General features: G+C 34.5%; 1 protein-coding gene across 1 annotated transcript in view; it reads left to right on the top strand.

The window, feature by feature from the left end:
* Positions 1 to 13,388: 13,388 nt before the first annotated feature.
* The window catches only part of LOC136812635 (17S U2 SnRNP complex component HTATSF1-like), a 15,110-nt gene continuing 4,688 nt past the window's right edge, over positions 13,389 to 23,810 (top strand). The window contains exons 1-10 of the mRNA XM_067069164.1: positions 13,389 to 13,586; positions 18,611 to 18,670; positions 19,320 to 19,428; positions 20,051 to 20,083; positions 20,361 to 20,480; positions 21,103 to 21,148; positions 22,578 to 22,610; positions 23,194 to 23,247; positions 23,369 to 23,431; positions 23,758 to 23,802. Of these exons, the coding sequence (XP_066925265.1) occupies positions 20,401 to 20,480; positions 21,103 to 21,148; positions 22,578 to 22,610; positions 23,194 to 23,247; positions 23,369 to 23,431; positions 23,758 to 23,802 (321 nt within the window). The 5' untranslated portion in view covers positions 13,389 to 13,586; positions 18,611 to 18,670; positions 19,320 to 19,428; positions 20,051 to 20,083; positions 20,361 to 20,400. The remainder of the gene's footprint in view (positions 13,587 to 18,610; positions 18,671 to 19,319; positions 19,429 to 20,050; positions 20,084 to 20,360; positions 20,481 to 21,102; positions 21,149 to 22,577; positions 22,611 to 23,193; positions 23,248 to 23,368; positions 23,432 to 23,757; positions 23,803 to 23,810) is intronic.

The following is a 23,810-nucleotide window of genomic DNA, read 5'->3' as shown; positions in this document are numbered from 1 at the left end:
TTGTAAAACGATAAAAAGTGTGCAGCTAGACTGCAATTTTGAATGAGAAAGCAAAAAATCAAAATAACAAAAAAAAAAAAAAAAAAACGAAAGTGAAAGTAAAAAGAAAGTTGCGTGGTTGTCATCTAAACTAAAAAAAAAAGTTGCGTGGTTGTCATCTAAACTAAAAAATGGGTAATCACAGCACAACACAGACAGTCAGGGAAATCCCTCAATTGCGGTATACTGCAATTGCGGTAGTTTTCATTCGTGATTAGCCTACAAAGGCTTATAACAGCTACATATAGTGCTGGTCGACAAAGATAAACAAACATCGACTGTAAAAAATCGTACGAGAAGATAGCTTTTCTTTATTGAATCTGATCTACGGAAAAAATATTTTGTCTGTGCGTTCAAAAGATATGACCAATTATGTACAAAAATTGCCTGTTTTCTCCTTGAATCTTGAATTCTGTTTCTTGAATATACTGCAATTGCGGTATATGAAAAATTCAAAAGTGACGTTTATACCGCAATTGCAGTAAGAAATTACTACCGCAATTGAGGGATTTCCCTGACTGACAGAGCAAGCGAAAGGGAAAGAATAGTCTAGCAAGCTAGACGACTAATTTATATATAGTAGAAATAAAGCAAAAAGTAACGAATGGAACAATTTTAGTCGTCTAGAAACCTTTGTGCACTAACTCCAAACAAAAGAAAAGTGTCAATATTGCAATTATAATTTTTTCCTGCTCAAAATAATTCTTGAGAAAAAAATATGTGTGGATTTGTGTATTGAAAGTTTTTCATTTTAGTTGATTTCGTTTTGAGAGTTTGTTGTTACTTGATATATTGTTTTCTCGCTACGCAAGTTTCTGCGTAGCTAGCCGGGGTATCTATAAGGCTGGAACACCGGATTCTTCCAGTCGTTTATACAAACTAAATCCCGTATTATTATTATTATTACTAGTCATAGCTTTCACTAAATGCCCCCACAGAAAGGTCATGTCATGCACTTATAAAGCTTTTAATGCTTTGAAAATTAAAGCATAAAAAATAATCAGGAATAATTGATTGATTTAATTATTTATTGATTGGTTGAAAAAAAATCATATTCCATTAACAAAATACTTGAAGAATTCATGCAGCTTGACAATTTAATTAAAATTCAAGGAAAAGCTGGAAAAGCTTCTCAAAAACATATTTCGAAAATCATGGTGTCATTATCTTACTGACTTTCACATCTTTCATCACCTTTTCCGATAATGCTGCAGACATCTTAGATTGTAGGCAAAATATATAGCGGTGAATAAATCAACAAGGTAACCAATCAGAAATAGCTTGTTTATTTTTCATTGGCTGCTATATATTTCAACAATTCTCTTTGTTGCTTTGCCTAATAAACAATAGTAAGATGATAAGATGATAAAATTTATCAAAAAGTTCTGCGCCATCTGAAATAGGCCAATCCTAGTTAAGGCCCGGGCTCCACTTGCGTACGCTGTGATTGCAGTCAAAAGAAAAATAAAGGAATGTCATTGTGGTCCATTCAGAGGTACAGTCGAAAAGTTGAAATGTGCCTAATTTTTTTTCAAGTGCATAGTACTTTTTCATGATGTAATCTTTTCTCCAAGCTGAAAGGATTGAAGCCATTAAGATATGATTGCAGCGCAGACAATGAAGAGACGGGCCTTCAGGAAACTAGACTTTTTGAGTTTTTAGCTATATTCTCTCACTTTATGGTGTTCCTGTATGACTGTCTGTGTGCCTAGTCTAACCACCGTTAAATGCCTTAACTTGGAAAGCTAGAATTGGAGCTATTTCACCAAACCCCTGGAGCGTAAGTTATTTAGGCTATCACAACTGCATGAAAAAGTTGAACGTGCGCATGCAAAGTTAAACGAATGTAAACAAACTTTTTTCAGGTTTTTAAAATAGATTTACCACACTGAACAAACAGTGAAAACACTCTAAGTGAGGTAAATCTATTTTGAAGACCAAAAAAAAACATAGATTGAGATTCAACACATTCAACCACTTTTGGATTCAACTTTACTTATGTGTACGTACATTCAACTTTTTTCTTGAGCAAATTTCTTTAAAGATTCTGGAAAAAGAATTGAAATCATTGCTGAAATGAACTTCTAACTAAATTACAGTATTTATTCAGTTTTAAAGACAAGAAACAAAATTAGACATACAAAACAACACTTTTTCCGGCTAATGACCAGTGTAAGATGTCACGAATGACGTCATGTTTATGGAGTCATCATATATTACCATTGTATTACAAAGATATATATAATACATATATTACAATTCATCACATGAAGCTTGACTGCTTTACTACCTTTACTACACCATATTACCATTATATTACAAGGGACTGTAATAGTTATATTATAATTGAACATATGAAACTTTGACCGGGTCAAAACCTATAATACAACATATTATAGATTTAACTGAAACATAAGCTATACAGACTACACAGGCTATACAGGCCACATATAAAAGGTTATACAAACTAGACAAAATATTGAATTGTTACGGTACATACCATGGAATTTACACTATTATATCTGCCATAGTCCCGCCCGGCAATGCTTATAGTCTCTAACGCTATGATTCATTGTACATACTAGTGTTATTGTTACTGCTATGTATTAAGTCTTACGAACAATACGTTATATGATATCGTTATATTTTTCCGTTCTGTATACACCATATACTTTTTGACGTAGTCTTGATGTATTTATTCGGCGGTAAAGTGTTATTGTTTGAATCGTTATACATTGGATTGTTAGCTCATCAGATCTTCAGAACATTGGATCAGCAGATCGTTGGATCAGTGGATCGTTGGATCGTTGGATCAGTGGATCGTTGGATCAGTGGATCAGTGGATCAGTGGATCGTTGGGTCAGTGGATCGTTGGATCGTTGGATCAGTGGATCGTTGGATCAGTGGATCAGTGGATCGTTGGATCAGTGGATCAGTGGATCGTTGGATCAGTGGATCGTTGGATCAGTGGATCGTTGGATCAGTGGATCGTTGGAACAGTGGATCGTTGGATCAGTGGATCGTTGGATCAGTGGATCGTTGGATCAGTGGATCGTTGGAACAGTGGATCGTTGGATCAGTGGATCGTTGGATCAGTGGATCGTTGGATCAGTGGATCGTTGGATCAGTGGATCGTTGGATCAGTGGATCGTTGGATCAGTGGATCAGTGGATCGTTGGATCAGTGGATCGTTGGATCAGTGGATTAGTGGATCGTTGGATCAGTGGATCGTTGGATCAGTGGATCGTTGGATCAGTGGATCGTTGGATCAGTGGATCGTTTGATCGGTGGATCGTTGGATCAGTGGATCGTTGGATCGTTAGATCGTTAGATCGTTAGATCGTTGGATCAGTGGATCAGCACGATCAGTGGATCGCCGGTGAATCGTTGGATTTTGCCAACATTGACCTTTGAGAAACGCCAATTTTTAGACGATCCCATCGTGTAGATAAAGGACACTGTTATTGTTAATACAATAATGACCGGTTAGTGAGGGCTATACTGAGAAATATTACCGGAGGTCAAGTAGACCTCGTTTTATTTTGAAAACGGGAATATCGCTCGGACTGTAGGAAAACTCACCATCCGAGTTAAGAGTTTGTCCCAAACTCTACAGCCGCTATTTTTCCGTATACCGCCGATTACGGCTATCCATATAAACAGACAATAGCATCGTCTATCTTAAACTATTAATAAGTCCTGGACTTACCGACTAAGTCGTCGTATTTCGCTTCACGTGCCCACGCTCACTTCGTGCGCAGAATACACAACGACTGGAAGCCTCTTCCTTTTAACCCTATGAAAGTCAAGCTTTTTTGAGTGTAGTATTGTCAGTGGTGGCAATTAACCCCGCTCAATAACTTTTTATCTATGTCTTACTCTCGGGTACCTAATAAGCGTCCTCCTGCTAATTAATTTTTCGAAAATTTTCCACCAGGGACACCAGGGCTTATTCAAACCCCCCTGGTTATTAAATATTGAGAAAAATTCCTCTTTTTCGCCCAAAGTCTTAGCCCCCTTTTCAACAGTCTTCCACCCATCACAGAAGAGTATTTAGCTCTCGTACAAATTTTAATGCAAGTGAAGGTAAAAAAAGGGTCTTCTTTCTCAGGATATACTTTTTTTCTTAGAAATAAGTATTCTTTGTAAAGGAGTACAACTTTCCTAAAAGGGGAACCAATTTCCTAGGAAAAAAGTACCGGGGAGTATATAGTTCCTGGAAAATATGTACTCCGGGAGCTCTTATTTTCTGCTACACCGGCCCACTTAATCTACCTTAAAGGTACTAATTTTCGCGCATACCTTATCGGGGGAAAATATTCGTCGCTTGCTGGTAGTTGGTAAACGCATTAAGGCTGGGGAAAATTTTCGTCACTTGGCCAAGATTTCGTTACCTTAAGGGAAGAAATTTTCGCGGGAAGAAAATTTCGCGGTTTTCGCGGATTTTGCCTGAAACCGCGAAATTTTACAAAATCGTCAATCCGCGAAAATAAATTCCCGCGAAATTTAATTTATTTCACGCATTCCCCCAAATTCGTACTATTTCAAGCCTAAAACAGGTTTTTTTGCTAATTTCATAATGATTTTGGCCAAAAATATCCTGCAACCGCGAAATTAAATTCCTGCGAATTTTTCAATAATCGCTGAACCGCGAAATTAAATTCCCGCGAAAAAAAATGATTTGACCAACCGCGAAATCAAATTCCCGCGAAAATTTCTTCCCTTAAGGTACTTTTCCCAGACGAAGTTATCCCCGATAAGGTAAGCGAATTTTATTTAATTTTTGAGTATTAATTTTCGCGCATGAGGCATTTAGTTTCCAAAAAAGAACCCTTTCACGACCAATTTTTCACGGTTTTGGGTTATTTTTAATTTTCTGGATGGATTCTACAAAAATCCAGTATTCATTTTCGCGCACCAAACACTGCGCATAATTTCGGTATTAAATTTCGCGCAATTTCGGGCCCCTGCCTTAAAATTAGTACGAGCGAAAATTAGTACCTTTAAGTAACTCCCCGGGACTATTATCTTGGCCGACAGACGATAAAATTGACCTGGCTATGCGGGGCGGTTTTTTTACAAAAAACTGCCAAAATATGCGAAAAAGTGACCCTGGTCCTACCTTTAAGGTACTCCCCGGGATTATTGTCTTGGCCGACAGACGATAAAATTGACCCAGCTGTGCGGGGCGCGTTTTTTTACAAAAAACTGCCAAAATATGCGAAAAAAGTGACCCTGGTCCCCAAGATTGGTTAATGAGCGTGAAAAACAAAAAAGTCGACAAATCGCGCAAACTGTGAAAGTTTCTTCCCCTAAAATACAATTATTTTTGACCATTTTTTTAACAGTGCTGGAAAGATGGTATGTAAAGCTTGTGGACACGTCTTTATGCTGTATCAAAAAGCTATACAGCGTTGGAAACATAATTGTTGGCAGAATAATTCAATTGACCAAGTTTTTTATGAGAATTTAAAAATGAAGAAGAAGAAAATGGAGATTTTTTTCGGCTGGGCCAACTTCGCTGATTCCAAATGTATGCTCAGATCTTTCTTGGATCAAAAGTTATAACATAATTTGACATCAAAAATGTTTTAAAATGGTATGACGTAAAAAATACAGGAAATGATACAACTATGAAATTATTATAATTTAGTACTATGAAAATTGCAAAAAAGTATAAGAGATTTTCGTCACTAAAAGTGTGGAAAAATGATAAACTCAAATGTCCGAAATTTTCATCAAGTTGTTTTGATTATTTCGCAAAAATTAACTAAGGAGACATTATTTTTAGATTTCCTCGATCATTCTTTGCTTATTTGAACATAAAAACAGTATTTTTGAAACAAATCAATTGCTGATTCGTGAAATTAAATTCCATCAAAAAAAACAAAAATTTCTGACATTAATTAAACTACTGTATCAGTTTTCCATGCATCAAAAGCTTAATAAATCACTTAGGTAAAGTTAGTAAAACCCAAAATACAAAAAAGCCAAAACCTGAAGCAAAAAAATTCATTAATTTAACTAGCCCTCAGAGTTAGGGGTGAAAACGAAAAGTAAGATTTGGGAAGATTACGGTTATCTCCTTATCTATCGTGTCAACACATGATATTAAATTTACTACATAGCTTTAATGATAATTTTTCCCTGTTCTAAAATGAGTTTTCGACACAAAAGTCCATTATTTTTCATAATTTCCAATTTCTTTTTCAAGCATTTTTCCGATTTTTCTCGAAGTCCCAACAAAACACCTTCAGGGGATTTTGCAATACCATTGTAAAAATTGTGCAAAAACATTGGATCCAAGTCCTCTTTGTGTAGAATCAAATTAGTAATTTCATGTAGAACGAACTCCTCTAACCTATTGAATATCTCAGGCGCCTCGCAATGATTCATTTGAAGAAAGCTTTTACCTGAGATATTCTTGGTCGAGTTGTGCTGCCGCCTGACACGGGTGGCACTTTTCACAGGAATTTGAACATTACTTTTCACACCGTGTGGATTCTCGCAGCCAATGCAACTACACTCATCAGTGCACGGGCGAACTTTTTGGTAGCAAGGGCATCTTGATCTGAATTCTTTGCAGGACACAACCTGTTTTTGTTTCCTTTTGGCGCCTTGACCACAGCGGCATCCAACATTTTTATTAGATGTTTGAATCTTTGAGTTGGGTATTTTCCTTTCTTCATCGCTTGGTGTTGTTTTGCTCACTCTGTACAAGAACCTGTATTGGTTGGACTGAAATGATATCCAAATACGATCTTGGTCAAAAACATCCGTTCCATTCGGAACCACTGGAATCATGGCAGCATTTTGCATATCTGTTATGATAACAATCGGTGTTTTGACCAGGGAAGAAAGAACAATTGGGAGCGAGCATGACAGCTTGGACGTATGACACGCTGTCTTAAATAGTTGTAACTGTTCATCAAAATCTGAATCAGGAATGAAAGGAGAAAACTGAGCCTTGTTGTCTTGCCAGTATTCCACAATTTTGTTGCAAAGTTCATCTTTCGTCATTTCAATGAGTGGACGATAGATATCTAAATTTGAAAGTATGAATTCAAATTAATATCCTCGTGCTACATACACCCCTGTCTCATCAACCCTGTGTATTTTTAAAAAATCCACTGGGCCCAACTGATAAATTCAAATTACATTTCTTTTATAAGCATAACACTTATAAGCATATGCAGGCTCAGTTTTTGGTACCTAAACAATGGCTCTATTGTTTGAGAACAATAGAATGCTAAGCATAATGCGAGCCTGATGTAGGGGCAGACACTTGCTTATAAAAAAAACATGTACCGTCTCAAGAAAAACTATATTCAGAACTTGGTCTTGAAAGTCTTGCTGACAGGCGCTTTGCTAGAAGAATGACATTCTTCTATGGAATTATTAACAATTTAGCGCCTTCGTATTTACGTAACTACCTGCCAGTAAGACTTACAGCACCATGTGGCCTTAGAACAAGAAATCCTATTTATCCTCTTAATATACGAACTGAGCGTTTGTTCCGTAACACTTTTTTTCCGTACTGCATATCTCAGTGGAATGTTCTGGGAGGTAATATACGAGATCTACCTTCAATTAAAACTTTCAAAAAAGCAATCTATGAATTTTTGAGACCCAAGCAATCTCATGTTTTTGATGTTCCTGACATTCAAGGAGTGATCTTTCTTAATCGACTTCGGGTCGGTTTCAGCCATCTCAACGAGCATAAATTTAGACATGGCTTCCGCGACACTTTAGACCCTTTCTGTGGTTGCCGAACTAACTCTGTTGAAAACACTCAACACTTTCTTCTGCACTGCTCTATATATTCCCATGCAAGACAATCTTTGTTCGACAAACTTCAGACCCTAGGCATTATTTTTCATCCGCCACTTAACCCTCCTTTTTTCTGTCGGCTTTTATTATATGGGGATGAAAGTTTGACTTCAAATCTAAATAAATCTATTCTTTGTTCTGTTGTTGAATTTCTTAACGAAACTGGAAGGTTTAGCGGTGCTTTATTTTAGGCTTTTACCTAACAACTGTAGCTTCCTTCTCCAAGATTTTTTTTCTCTCTCTTTATTTACTTATTTATTTATTTTTACATATTCTAGTACCTCTGGCGATATAACGTTAGTTCCTAGCGGGGGTAGGGACTATATTTTATGTTTAAGTAATGTTTTGTAATATATGTTCGTAGTGTACACGTGTCTTTGTTTCAATAAATAAAATTAAAAAAAAAAAAAAAAAAAAAAGTTATGATGAATGTAATATGAAATGTTATATGAAATTTTCTCCAAAAAGGTCGAATTTCGAAATTCAAATCTTGATTGTGAGTGATTTTGACAGTTATGTTTTCTAATTTTTTGCAAGATGATAGATAGTATCTTACATTTTCGATATTTGGCTGTCCGATCACTGTATAATTTTTGTTGATAAAGTCAAAATGTTCGGTAAAAACTGATTTTTATGGTCACATACTCGCAGTCTTAAAATCAAAACCTTCTCAAAGTCAAATAGCAACCGTTTTTATCGGATTCAAGGAATATTTGTCGCCTCTAAGTCAATTTTCATTTGAAAAGTCTCATTTTTATTTAACGAAAAATTTTGCGCTTTTTCGACTTCGCGAAAATTTCTGCTCGCAAAGGTTTGTACGGCTAAAGAAGTTAAGTTGTATTTTTAGATATCATCATCACTCAAAATGAGAGACGATTAGGTTGTAGTTGCAGAAGAGTATCTCACCTTTATTAGATGTAGTTTCCAGAGATATAAGGTACTCGAGTCCACTTTTGAAACAGTCAATCATATCCATGGTCGCTTCTGCCGACGCGAATTCCAAATTGTAAGCTTTTCTTAAGCTCTCGATTTGGGTCTCATCAAGTTTAGGGCAACGATATGACAGGAGACAAAGTGCTGTGGGTAAATGGTGAATGAATATCCACTGAAATAGGTGATGCTCGCCACTCATTTCGATACCTTTTGTAAAATTCAATTTGATGATGGCTTTTTTTATAACACTTGCCATAAGTTTGTCATTTTCGTCCACACCATTTAGATTATCATTATCAACCATTTCAACTTCGCTTTCAGATTCACTGTCTGAATTTCTGCTTTCTTCACGCACTTCCATTTGACAATCCGTACCCAGCTCAGTCAACGAAACCTTTTTTCGTGCATACTTGATGACTGTTGGATAGCCGAATCTTTCTTTATCGCTTGATTTATCATTTTCATCTTCCTAAAGATAGAAGAGAAAATTTAATCCATTTTTTAATTAAAGCACGGTTGACGCACGTCGGGTGACGGCCAGTGACGGCAAACCAGTATTTTTAAAAGTTTACCTGGAGTAAAAAAAATTAATTTTAAATGGATAACCAGATAAAAAAGATTAAGCACAAACGATTGCTTTCATAATCCAAATACTTTAATGACAGAAACTTTCGTGAACAGAAAGTTTCGCGATTTTTGTCTTTTTCGCGAAAGTATTTGTCTTTGAAAATTCTTGAAAGGACAACTCGCGAAAATTTATGCTCAATTCAATTCAGCATTGCGGACGAAGTACAACTCAGAATAAAAACATACTGGTTTAAAATATTTCGCTCTCTCTCTTAGAGCATCTTCAGTTTCTTTTGAATAACAAAGACGTTTCAATTATAATTAACGACGCTAGAACGGAATTTCAATGACTTCTTCAGTTTTTGACGTCATTGTAATGCCGTTCTAGCGTCGTTAAATATAATTGAAACGTCTTTGTTATTCAAAAGAAACTGATGAAGATGCTCTAGGAGAGAGCGAAAGTTTATGCTCGCGAAAAATTCTTAAAAAAGTTAAAAAATTTTAAAGCTTCGAAATCAAAATAGAAACTACCGTGAGAGTGGGTAACTTGCATCAGTGGAGGCTAACATGCATAGCCCTCAAATGAATGACCTGGCTGGTCATTAAAATACAAAGTTAAATTAAAACAAAAATTGTAGAAAATTGAAAAAGAGGGGTCCTATTTTCAGCAATTTCAAAAGATGATGACGATCAGAGTCCTTAAAATGTGATCTAATTAATCAAACTTACTAAGTCTTTTTTCCAATGCTCGATCGGCTTAATGACTTTAAGTTTAGTACTATTCTTTAACTGGTTCCATCGATAGAAAAATTTTCCAAGTAGAGCAATCGCTGATTGCAGACCGATCCTCGATTTTCGAAATGTTTTGTTCAAGATACGGTGTAAACCTTCATTCTGGTTTGTACCAGCTGACGGTGGAATATTTGACAGGCATCCTCTCCGAACGTGAACTAGGAGGTTATCAATAGTTTCTTTTGTCTTCTGGGAGATGAGTTGAACGTCGTCACATCTAACGTCTTCCCATTGTCGAAGAAATGTGTTAATGTTACCCTCGATAATGGCAGATGAGGGTGTTGGCTTTTTACGAGAGGGTCCCATATCATCATAACTACGGAAGACCATCTTGAACGACCTTACAAGTTGTTTGCGAAGGAGCCGAAATTGAACCGTTGCTCCTTTTTTCCTTGGAATTGTTGAAGTGACTCTGAATATGGCATGGAAAAGATCAAGCAAAATAATTGCAGCAATGAAAATTGTTTGTAGACAATCTCTCCATTGGCAACAGTTATCAACAAGAATGATTTTTGGGAGAGATCCTTGGGTTTCGAACCGATTCTTCAAAGATTCCAACAAGCTTTTGACATTGGAAAACTTTGTACCATAACCAAATTGCCAGCTGACAACCATACCTAAAATGAGAAAAACGTGTTTCTTGAAGGAATTCGGCGCAATGAGTCTTATTGACTCAACCAAACGACCAATACCCACAGCCATACCTAAATAAATACCTGGTTTTAAGTAGCAATTTTTTACTTGAAACACACCCTCTGCCTGAGAAATTATTTTTTCAACTCAAAACCCATACATATCATATATCATTCGATCAGATTATATTCTGCCGATTAAAAAAAAGGTCAGGATCATGGTCTGAAAATCTTTCTATCTCGAGATCTGGAGCACTTTCGTTTTCGACCTCATTAATTACGCGTAACTCTTATTGAGCATAATTGCTGTGGACAACGCCCGATTTTCTTAAAATTTTGCAAAATCTAATTTTGTAAGATATACATTCCCACAAAGTGATTTCCATAGTTTCATAGACTGCTCAAAATACACTATGAGGCTATGAAAAACCTAGTTCTGAGGGTTTATTTTTAATGAAAACACAACAAAACATGGCTACGCCTCTGAGTTTAATATAAACGCGTTTTGACAAAATCGAAACAATAAGCAAGAGAAAATTCACGGATTAATCGTCGGAAAAATACTTGAATTTTATTTGATGCACCAAAATCTGGTACAAGCGAATTAGTTTACAACCATGCGTTCGTGCAAAAAGTGCAGTAAAAACTTGTTGGACGGAGGTTATACATATTGAATTTTAAAGCCCTAGGTTACTTATTTCCCACATAAGGTTGTGTAGGTACGAGTAATCGCACATTTTGGAGTACGATTAACAATTAATCACGAGTAACAAGGAGAAAATTGTAATTTGTCCGAGTCCGTAGTAATCTTAAATTCTCGTCTTAAGACTCAGAAAGTATTTTGGAAAAATCTCACAACTCGGAAAATATTTCTCATATTGTACTAGGTAATGTGTGATAACTAGTACATTTTTATTTTGTCACTGAAGGAAGGAGAGGAATAATATAAATTAACAAATTGTTGCTGCAAAAATAGCTAACACAATAAAGTCTTTTTAAGATGGAAAAATCCAACCTATCATTCACTTGTGGATATCATCTACCGTGCCATAAATTATGGATAAAGATATCGCAAGTGGAAAATGGATAATTCTGAAATAACTAATTTTAATTACCTTCTTCGTTAAGCACAATGAAAAGATTGTCGCAAATCTTTAACCACTGCCCATTGACCCAAATACCGACGTTAGCGGACACTTTGAAGGTGTGGTCCATCGAAATAAAACTTTTGGAGGTGTTGTTAGACATGACGAAAGCGTACAATGACTCATTTTTGTAATAATTGTCCATGATGCACGCGTGAATTATTTTTAAAGCTGTATTGTAGCCATGTTGATAATCGAACCTCTGAAGCTCGTATCTAGCTGAATAATCACATTGTGTCTGCTGCCACAGAACTTGAATTTCAGATGAGCTCATGCCAACGTTGCAGTGGGTCAAGATGAAATCGTAAAGTTCCTTTGTGATCCCACACTTGTGGAATAGCAGGAATGGCTGTTCAATATCAATTTGATCCAAAATTGCTTGGTCATGGGAAAGAATCTGATGTTTATTTTCGCATAGGAAAACCCGTGAAGCCAACAAAGCATCTTTATTTAATCCATAAAGCATTCTAGGGCCCTCGTAGTCTTTCATCCCATCTAGCCATCTTGTTCCATGCAATGGCTTCGTACATTTTGGACATATCAGGAACAGTGATGGTTTTAATATTTGGGGGTCCCAAACAATGACATCTTTAATGGAATCTTCACAGTTAACACTCTGTCGATAAATCAAATTGAAGCCAGTGTCGTTATTTGTAAATTTATTGATCGATACATTTATTAATTTTTGTTGAGAAATCATTATCTGTAAAACATTAAAAAAAATGTTGTCAGTAAGGAAAAGTAGAATATTGCCACGATTAGGACACAAATCTTGGGGTGCAGATTTTCTTGATGTAAAATCTTTTGTAAGGATTTCAGTTCGTCATACTTGCTGGGAAATTCAACAGAGGTGATCATGGCAACTACATGTGGGGTCTTCACTTAGCCCTTGGGGGCAGGCAAAACCGTTTTCGAACATCTGATAGGCCCCGCTCTTTATAACCGGTCTTCCCACCACATGGCAACGTGGACATCCCGTGTTTTTAAATCACTATATTATAAAATATAATTTTATAAATTATAGGATAGTCATATAAACCAGCTGTTTTTATTTAAATTATCAAGAGAGAGAGAGAGAGAGAGAGAGAGAGAGAGAGCCAGAACCATCTCCCGAATTTAAAAACATGCGCTCCCGAAAATAATAATTTGCTCCCTAATTTGATAAAAAAATTTTAATTTCGGGAACATGGTCCCATTTTTGAAATCTGCTCCCGAAAATTAAAATTATGCTCCTGATTCGAAAATTGCATATTTTTAATTTCGGGAGCTTGGTCCCGAAATTGAAAAAATATGCTCCCGTTTTTGAAATATGCTCCCGTTTCAGAAAAAATGCTCCCGATTATGAAAGTTTTTATCGAGGCAATTTGGATGGGCGAGACTATCATAAACAAACATTATTATGCAGACGGGAGGGGATTCAGCTTGCTGGAGACTTGACTTGTACCACAGTGTTGAACCATGTTGCTACTTACAAAATTTTGTTCCTGGTTAATGGGAAGAAACCATGTTTAGCTTGGTTGATAATCAAATAAAATGAGGTCAACAAGAAGTAAAGAACCTTCTCCTAAAGTTATTCGACCTGATGAATTTTGTGGGTCTGGACTGGATCAGCCAGGATTTGAATTATTAAAGATATCAAGTGAAATAGGTTTGTACATTTTCATGTTTTATTTCTCTGGTTCAAAAGGTCACTTCTTACCTCAGTGCAGCAGTGTTATTATACACTTTTTTACCCTCCCCGCCACCTAAAATGGGAATGACGTTCTCTTATAAACTGAAAAAAGGGGTTTGGAAATTTTGCTCAATGGGCATGAATTCTTTTAGTCTGATCAGGAAAAGTTTTTTTTGCATATTTTTGTGCTTTATAGTAAATTTATGCAATATATACACTGTTAAGGAGTCTAGTTATCTCCACCGTGTTCCACTGTAAAAACAGTAGGTAAAAATGTGCACTTTAGTATACTGTGGAAGGTTAAAGGAATATATAAACATTGTCAATTTTTTTCTTCTATTTGACGAGAATGGTTTAGATAATTAAACATTGATATCAATGATAATTTTATGGATCTCTCCTGAAAATTCAACAAAAATTCATCAAGAGGAAAAGAAGTTATGATTATAAGGAGTTCTTTACTTTATTTACCTACCATTTCTCTGCTAGGATGTAGGAGGTGTGTACAAGAACCAGAATTTTACCTACCGTTTTTTTACGGGAAAGAGTGGTTGGACGCGTGCGCAGTCGACACTACTAAATGGTGTATTCACAACCATTTCCCATTTTTTAGTTTGGTATATATACCAGGGCAGGAGTAGTTAATCGATATAATCGATAATCGGCAATAATCGATAAGTAATCAATGGATTAGATATCAATTATCCGATAGAATCGATAGGTAATCAGACTTTTAAAAAATCTTGAGTATTGACCAGCAATCGATTATTTCCAAGCTATCAATTACTTATCGATTATTTATCAATTACTCCTGATTATTGATTATATCGATTTACGCCTGGTATATGAGGGATTGAATTTTTTTAAGGGAATCTTATCCGGGTGCCTTTCACCAAACCAGACCCGATCAATCGAACTTGTCGAACCCAATCAAACAATTTGAACTAATCAAACTCAATCGAACAATTAGAGTTCAAGTAAAAAATTAAACTTAAGATTTTTTCAAAAATTGTGAGTGTTCGATCAAGTCCGATATGGGTGACAGTTGGATCAGTTTGATAACCAAATTTCTTTCAACAAGTTCATATCGTACCGCTCTGCTTTTTTCAAGACCACCTGCCACATTTGGAATGTAAATCGGGAAATTACCTCCAATAACAGATTTACACACTTTTCTGTATCTTTCATTTAACACCCAGAGACGGTTTTTGTTTAGGCGTAAGTATTCCAACACGCGTGGGCCAAATCGCAACAGAGCAGAACAGAGGGGATACAGATTTTATTCCGGATGGACGATTATCCGGGCACAATAATCCATAAGTCCGGAAACTGTCAAAATGGCAACTTGCCAGCTGCAATAAAATGTTTTTTAAGTGGGCAAAGAGGTAAGGATTGGCGGATATTGTAGAACCAATCGAACTTTTTACTGACCGAACTAATCAAACTATTTCTTCAAAGATTGTGAGTGTTCGTTTAGCTTCGATTAATTTTTTTACTCAAATTTTTTAATCGTTCAATGGAATTCGATTAGTTCGATAGTTCGATTGGTTCGACAAGTTCGATTGGTTCGACAAGTTCGATTGATTGGGTCTGGACCAAATTGTCTTGAAACTATACGTAACATGGCTTCTTAAATTCTTGGCTCATGAAATAGTTTCAAGTTCATAAAAATTTTTCTGTAGTAACTAGGCTTTGGGGCAAACTTGCATAAGTAATAATTTTTGGTGCCTGTTATTAAATACTTCTAATGAGTTTTTACCAATTGCTTGGTCTTTGCAGAATTTACCTACGATATGCCCGCGGCCAAGATTTTTGGACCGTACGAAACACCACATCTTATTTTATGCATATCCTAAAACCTAAATAGGTAAAATTAATGTTTTTACCATAGGTTTTTTGAAGAGGACAGTCTCTTGAATAATTAAGTAGTCCACCAGAAAGATCATGTAATGAAATACCTTAAAGCAGATGATCAGCCACACATGTGTACTTTCTAGCTTGCCGCACGGACACTTGTATGTAACAGCCGTAAAGGAAAAACTTAGCGTGCGGCTGATCATCTGCTTTAAGGTATTTCATTACATAATCTTTCTGCTGGACTACTTAATTATTCAACAGACCATCCTCTTTAAAAAAAGTCTATTTTTAGAATACTCAAACATTTTTTTGTTTTGTTTTTTGGAAGAGTTTTATTTCGCTTTCCTAGTCTTATTTTTTGTATGAAATTGAACTTGTCCGGCATATTTACTGTATGTAACATTGTTAACATTTCAAAAATGGTTGATAGGAAAAAGCTGAAACTTATGTCAGGCACCCTTCATTATGACCTCATTTTAGAAAAAAAAGTTAAACTCTAACTGTGCTTTATTCTATAGCTCAATCTTAGTGTTTCATACGGCTTCCTCCTGAAACTGTACGAAACACAGGTTTTTTTGCTTCTTAAATAATGAGACACAATCTCAGTTTGTTACAGTCCCCCAGGATGCTTTTACTATAATTAACAAATTATTTTTACTATTAATTTTCAATTTAAAAAGTTCAGATTACCTTAAGAAAAAAGAAAAATTAAAAACATGGGTCAAAAATGGTATATCTGCCTCAAGGACAGTCAGAGATAAACTTTTGAAAAAATCCATCAATGCTAAAGATCCAATCAATGAAGCTAACCTACATCAAAAATACAAATTTTATAGAAACTCAATCATCAATTTACTGAAAGCAAGCACAAATAATTATTTCAAAAATTATTTCAACCTAAATTCTTCAAACCCTCAAAAAACCTGGGAAGCAATATAAATGAAGTCATCTATAAAAATAAAAAAAAACAGTCTTTAATATTGTTTTACAAAACTCTTCTAAAAAAGACGAAATCATTTCTGAGTCTACTGAAGTTTCTAATGAATTTAATAAATTTTTCACTACCATAGAAACTAAAATTCAAGCTGAGATACCAAACATTGGAAATTTTAAAGAATACATAAAAAGACCAACATCAGGCAACTCATTTTTCAAATCCCTAAAAATCACAGTAAAAGCTCAGGTCATTTCAGTATTCCTGGTAAAATTTTTGACACGGTTCCAAACTCCCTTGCAACTATTTTAGAAAAAATTTTTTAGAAAGAATTTTTCCAAACTCCCTTAAAACTATTAAAGTAATCCCAGTTTTCAAAAATAAGGGATCTAATCAGGATGTTGATAACTACCGTCCAATTTCACTATCATCGAACATCATTGATAAAATAGTTTTCTCGAGATTAATGTCTTTCCTAGATTTCCATGGTATTCTCTCAGAAATACAATTTGGCTTTCGAAAAAATCATTCTACAAATCTTGCTCTAATCTCTCTTACTGAAGAGATTCGTAGGTCACTAGATGATAACAAGTTCTCCTGTGGTGTTTTCATTGATCTGAAAAAAGCTTTTGACACAGTTGACCACAAAATCATACTAAAGAAATTATAACTCTATGGTATCAGAGGTATTCCTAATAATTGGTTTCAATCAAAATTCCAATAGAATTCAACATGTTTCATAATCAGGTGCAAGTTCAAACGCAAGTAAAATCTTAATAAGTGTTCCTCAAGGTTCTGGGCCCTCTTTTATTTTTAATTTACATTAATGATCTATGTAATGCAATTGAACATTTTCCTAACCTCCCCTTTTTGCAGATGACATAATCTACTACAGATAAATCTCTTATCAACATTGAAGAAAGTATCAATGCAGATCTCCAAAATCTTTTTATTTGGCTTTGTGCAAACAAAATCTCTTTGGATGTACCTAAAAATAAATTTTACTTTTCAGGAATGTACACAAACAAATCAAACATAATCTTCAGCTTTCGATTAATAATATTCCCCTAAACTTAAGCGAATCAGTCAAATACCTTGGAGTAACTCTTGATTAATTTTTAAATTGGAGAATAAACACAAACAATCTATGCTCTAAATTAAGTAGTGCCAATGGAATAATTTCTAAACTCAGACATTTTGTTCCTTTATCTACACTACTTCAGATTTTTTATGCTCTATTTTTTTCGCATCTTAATTATGCTTGCCAAATCTGGGGTCAAAAACATAACTATAATGTTAATTATTAATGAAATTAGTTCTTTTCGGCCCTCTTTCAGAACTTTTATGTATGGTACATAATCTATCACCTATAGTACCATTGTCCAATGGAATGATTTACAACAGAATTTTCCTGCTTATCCCTTGACTGACTTATCTGCTTGTGAACCTAGGATAAACTTAAAATCAAATTTTCTGTGCGCCCTTACTTCTAGAAAGCTCCACTTTTCAACCACCAGAGGAAACAGTTGCCCCTTCTGGAATTTTAAGCCAATGTGAATAAATCATGGGGAAAAATCAGGTTCTAAATAAAGACAAAAAATTCCAGTTTTTTCTATTTTCTTTGAGACAATTTGGTGACCAGCGCCCATCCACTTCTGCACTATAACAAGTTTTTTTATAAGAGGACCAGTTTATAAAAATATTTTAGGCTAGCATTTTGAAAAAGAACGTCATTCATAAGGACCTGGCCCTCCTCAGAATTGAAAAGGTTAATGATATTTTCCTTAATAACTCTTCTTAATAACTCGCGTACAAGATAAATTATATTTTTCTCTTCACCTTTAAGTCACAGGTCAAATTTTTTAATAAACAAAAGTATTCCTAAAGGGATAAATCAGATGCTTTTTGATTTTTCGCAAAGAAATATGTTTAAGGTCCTGAGAATGTGCATGAGATATTTGATTATGAAGTTTTTCATTTTTGAAAGCGTAAAAACTGTGAAAACACATTAGAGGTTTTAAAAGCAATTGATTCTGCTTTTGAATATATTTTGGCCAAAAAACCATGAAAGGCTAATGCTCTGACCAAAAATCTAAACCTGATTAGCCCTTCAATTCTATGATTTGAAAACGACAATAAGAACGTTAGATTGAAAATTACCACACATTAGGCTTGTGTAAAACTAAAACGCCCCTTGCTTTATTTTCAGGTTATGGTGTGGTAACAAAAAGATTTTTCAAATCGGGAGACTTTCTACTAGAATATGCAGGTAATTCAATTCATTATATTGTGGGAAATAGGAAAATTCACCATATCATGCTTATTTGTGTCGACCGATTTTTAAAAAAATTCAAAAATAATGCTGCTCGATGGAAAGATAACTTAAGGGCTTGCATGAAAAATTCCGATGACGTATATATGAAAATTCCCAAAACTTTTATGGAATTTGGATAATTTTCTAAATATCCCTGATTTTTTGTCTCCTTTTGGTTTTTAAAAGAAAGAGTCTTGTCGACAAATAGCGAACGGCGGGTAATCGTGAGCATTTTGTTAAACTTTGAAATAAAAGTAAACTACTGAATATTTTCGAATTTTTTTTTACACATCGGAGAATGACTATTCACCGAAAATCAAATTAAATTGCAAAAAAGACATCAGAAAAGAGTTGATCTAGCTGGCTATAAAGTATATTCCAATCAAATAAATTGTGCACAGAGAAATTAGCAAAAATTGACTTTGGCCGCAATTCGACGACATATTTAAGGCAATTTAATGAGTTATTTTTTTAAATAATCAACGATATACATAATGAGTTGTGGATTGGCCTTCGGAAGTTCCTGTTCTGCTTTTTGAGACACATTGAATTGTTCCTTGACTATTAAGTTTACATATACAAAAATAACATTATTGATTTAAAGGTGAAAGAATATCTAAAAAAGAAGCTACCGATCGGGAAAAATCATACGCCAAAAAAGGGATTGGCTGTTATATGTTCACCGACATTCTTGGCATTAAAAAAAGGTTTTGGTAAGTAGCACATGCTGGTCCCAAACGCCATCTTAAAGTTTTTTTTATTAATAAGAAGCATCCTTTTTGCCAATAAAACCTAAAACCCCTGAGCTACTTGATTAGGACAAATGCGCCTTGCGTTTTGTCCCTCGACTTTTTTGCAATTTTGTCCTTTAATAAGGAGTAAAATTCAATGTTTTGCATATAAACCAGTTTAAGTAGTAGGCTTGATGAAAATATAATATTTAATTACGTAAATAGATTCTGATTTTTTATAAGGAAAGTATGATATAATTTGAATTCGAAGCATTGCTTTACTTTCCTCGCTCTGTGACAACGCAAGGTCGAAGAAGGCAATGATAAATAATGATGACTTTAATACCACTGGACACCGCTCAAAAAGGCTAAGCGGATTTTTCTAGCTAACTCGGGGAGAGTTATGTTAAAGACGTTTATAACAGACTTTACACATTTCTTTTAATGGCAAGTTATATAAAAAAACATTATGTTTAAGAGCTATGTGCGTAGGTCATTATATCCTTATGGAACAACAGGATTTTTCAAAAATGCTACAAATAAAGTAGTGCTTCTTTAGGTTGAATTCTTTTTTTTTAATGCTCATAATTTCTCATTGTTTCAGTATTGACGCTACTGGTGATACTCAGCTTTGTTGGTAAAAACTTATTGTTTTGATTATTTTCAAAAATTAATTAAATAAACATCAGACCAATTTTTTTTCCACCAAGGGTCCTTACGGTCAATTTTCCACACTCGAGATCAAATAATTTGTCGACGTATAGGGCTCAAAAGGGGATGAGAAAGGAAGCTCAAAAACATTCACAAAGCTTTGTTAAAGGTGGGTTTCAGGCATTCCTGGATTATTATTGTCATCGTGCTAGTTTCAAGAGTTTTAAGAGAAAATTAGATTAACTTTCCTTTTCTCCTTTCAGATATGTTAATGACTCACCAGAAGACTATGCTAATAGCGTAATGAAACGTGAAGTTTTAAGAAATCAAGTCTACCTTGCATTGTTTGCAAAGAAAGATTTACCAGCTGGAACTGAATTGAGGTATTCAGAGTTATTATATGGAAATGTTTCAGCGTTGTTTACTAGGTTATCCAATTTTTTTCTGATATGATTTACCACAAATCTGTAAGCTCAAAGGGCTAGATAGAGGCTGTGGCTTCTCATTGGTCAATCGCGTTGAACGTCTTTTGTTCTTTGGTATTCACTTTTGAGCAAACATACTTCTTATAGACTCCGAAAATCTGTTCCAATTATATATTGAGAGTTTATAGGCTGCTCGCATCCCTGAAATAAGTTTTATTATAAGAGATGCGTATCGTCTAAACTATTTTTTACCATGGGTTCCCCTTTTTTGGGCAAAACGAATGTTCACATATAGCTATTATTTCGCCCCATTAAACACACAAAAATCTACTTATATGAAATAGAAATGAATGCATAGTAAAAAAAAAATACAAAATTTGTTTTTTTCGGCCAAAGGCAAACAAGACAATACGCATCTCCTTTAAAAAAGTTAAGTCATAGTGTGCAGGCTGAGGTTTGATCAAACAGTCTACTTTCTGGGCATCCAAATCGTCCAATAATTTTTCTTCTGCAAAAATGATCATTGGAAGAGAAACTCATTTCGATAAATTGATTTTATTTTATTTCAACCCTTTTTTAGATATGATTACGGAGTATCTGAGGATGGGATGCCTTGGCGAAAATCGGTAAGACGACTAAAAACGGTATTATTTAATGTGTATTGAATTGTATACAATTTGCACTCTGTGGATAGGTTTTTTGATGATGTGTGTGTCATTAATGATAAAGACGAATTCTTATCTTGTTATGACAATATTTATCCAAATTAGTTGCAATTTAAAGTAGAACATCACGGAATTCATGTAATATTTTTAGATCTGGATATAAGCATTGAAAATAACATCCTTCGATACAAATTGTCTGATAAGAGGGACGCGTTTCCTTTTTTTCACAGTTAGAATCCGTCACAAAGATAGCAACATACCATTGATCATCTTTTACAGCACTATCTATTCTGAGGTCTTGCGCATCTCTAGATGCACTCTTCTTTTAGAAGATGCAATTCTCAGAATATGGATAATTTTATACTCTCAGGTGTCTAATAAACGTATGGGGGTGGTCTGGTAAAAATTTTCGTATCTTTAATAACCTTGGAGAACTTTTTTGCCATGGTTAGTAAGGTTTGGGGGTTAAGGGCACGTTTCTTTACTATACCAAAATGCATGTTTTTGAAGCTTCAAATAATATAATATAGAAAAAGTGGAATAATTTGAGAACAAATGATCAAAATCACCTGAAATCCTGAAATCATATGTGTTTTAGTGTAACTAATTACTTGACTCAATCATTTAGATTTTTTGATCATATTTTACTCCTAGTTTTATCTTTTATCTGGAACTCTAGACTATTAGGAAGTATGGTCTGGAGTAACCAAAATCATGCCTGGAGCTATGTAATGATCACAATAATCAAGGGAAATATCTTGAAGGTTTTTGGGTCACAAACAACAGAATACCGTACAAGTAAAGTCAAAATAATGTACTTCAAATATCGAACTTGTTTTTAGCCGTAGCCGTAGAGAATTCCAGATCTCGCTATGGTGTATAAAGAGGAGTGAATAGATCTTTCTTACTCCTTTCAGACTATCTCTAACTCTCTAGAGTATCTTCCATACAGAGTCTGTTACATCAACTTAAAAGGGGATACCTCGAATTCTCATTTTGGTACAGTAAAAAAACGTATCCTTAAGAAAAAAATCGAAAATTTTAACTTTAAGAAATCCATGACAATAAACACGTGCAATGATTTTAAGCTAGCTGAAACAAAATTCACCAAAAAATATTGCTCTCTCATTCCCTAGCACTATTACTGTATAGTGTAAACGCTTTGAATAAACGCTCCCTTCTTTTAAACGCTCCCTTCTTTTAAACGCCCCCTGAAAAGTCAAAAAATTGATAAATGCCTCGGTATAAAGATATACAAAATGGAACTAGAACTGATAGTTTAATCAATCCCATAACTTTTTAAGTACGACGTTGCTATCATTAGCTAAACACTAATTACTGAATAAATATCGAACTCTTATTAATTTATATCATCGCTTTTTTTTTTTAGGAATCCTTCTGGAAGCCAATCATCGTACCAACAGTAAGTATTTGGGATTATCACATAACACTTTGAAACCTTTCATAAACAAAATCTTTGCCAAAAAGCTCATGAAAAAACTTATCGATAAACGGTTATACCTCTACTTTTTCAATTTTTAAAATTATAAGTATTTTTAAACTATAAGTCAAAAATATAAGGGCTCATCGATATCTTTTCAATGATACCAAGTTCTTATCACGTGACATATACTTTAATTCAACTAATTTAATTTCAGTCAGTCTCATGACTCTTAAATTTTCAGAAGTCAATCTTCAGAAATTCATTCCTAAATTATTGTTATTCTTCTTTTGCTTAGTGTTTTAATGACTCGGTAATTATTAATCTCTTATAAAAAAAAAATCAAGATTGATTCTTATTGTACGCAATTTTCCAAATTCAAGTCTCGTGATGCCTATCCCGTAAATACTGTGCTGTTTAATGTTTTTGATTTGTTAATCATGGCATACTCATACGATTCTGACCTAGATTAATACCAACAAAGTTCTCCCTCCCTAACGTTTTTTGTACTATATTTTCGAAATGTTCTCTATTTTTTACGATACGATATCTTCTTTATATGTAGGAACAAAATGATTTTGGATCACAAGATGATGAACCGACAGAAAAAGCTAGTGAGGTAAAATTATAACTTTTATAATTTCGACTAGATATTATTATTATTTTTGGGTCACTTTTGAGGTAATCCCAGAGCTACAGTGTTTGTACGTGTTCACGAGCCTTTAAATTTCTATCTTTAGGTGTGTTTTTCAATCGATGCAATAACAAGAAATGGTATTACAGAAATACTAGATGATGTAACTGTAAGTCTGGTATCATATATTATATGAAAGTATTTAGGCTGCACGCATTCCCTCAGATTTGATTTGTTATAGGGATAGTTTTCTAAAACATTAAAGCCATTTGTGATTTTAAGCTTTTTGGTAGACTGGTTTACTGTGAGAGTATGTTGATTGTTAGATATTTCCTTTTTTGTCCAATTTCAAGTCTCGTGATACCTATCCCGTAAATACTCTGATGTTTAATGTTTTGGATTTGTTCCTCATATGGCAACTCATACGATTCTGGCCTAGAACAATTGTTGTAATGTTCTCTATTTTTTACGATACGATTTCTCCTTTTTATGTAGGAAAAAAAAGATGAACAAGATGAACCGACAGAGAAAGCTAGTGAGGTAAAGCT

This window comes from Clytia hemisphaerica, unplaced genomic scaffold (genome assembly GCF_902728285.1).
Source record: "Clytia hemisphaerica strain Z4C2 unplaced genomic scaffold, Clytia hemisphaerica genome assembly, whole genome shotgun sequence".
NCBI lineage: Eukaryota > Metazoa > Cnidaria > Hydrozoa > Leptothecata > Clytiidae > Clytia > Clytia hemisphaerica.
This window is presented reverse-complemented; position numbering and strand designations above follow the sequence as displayed.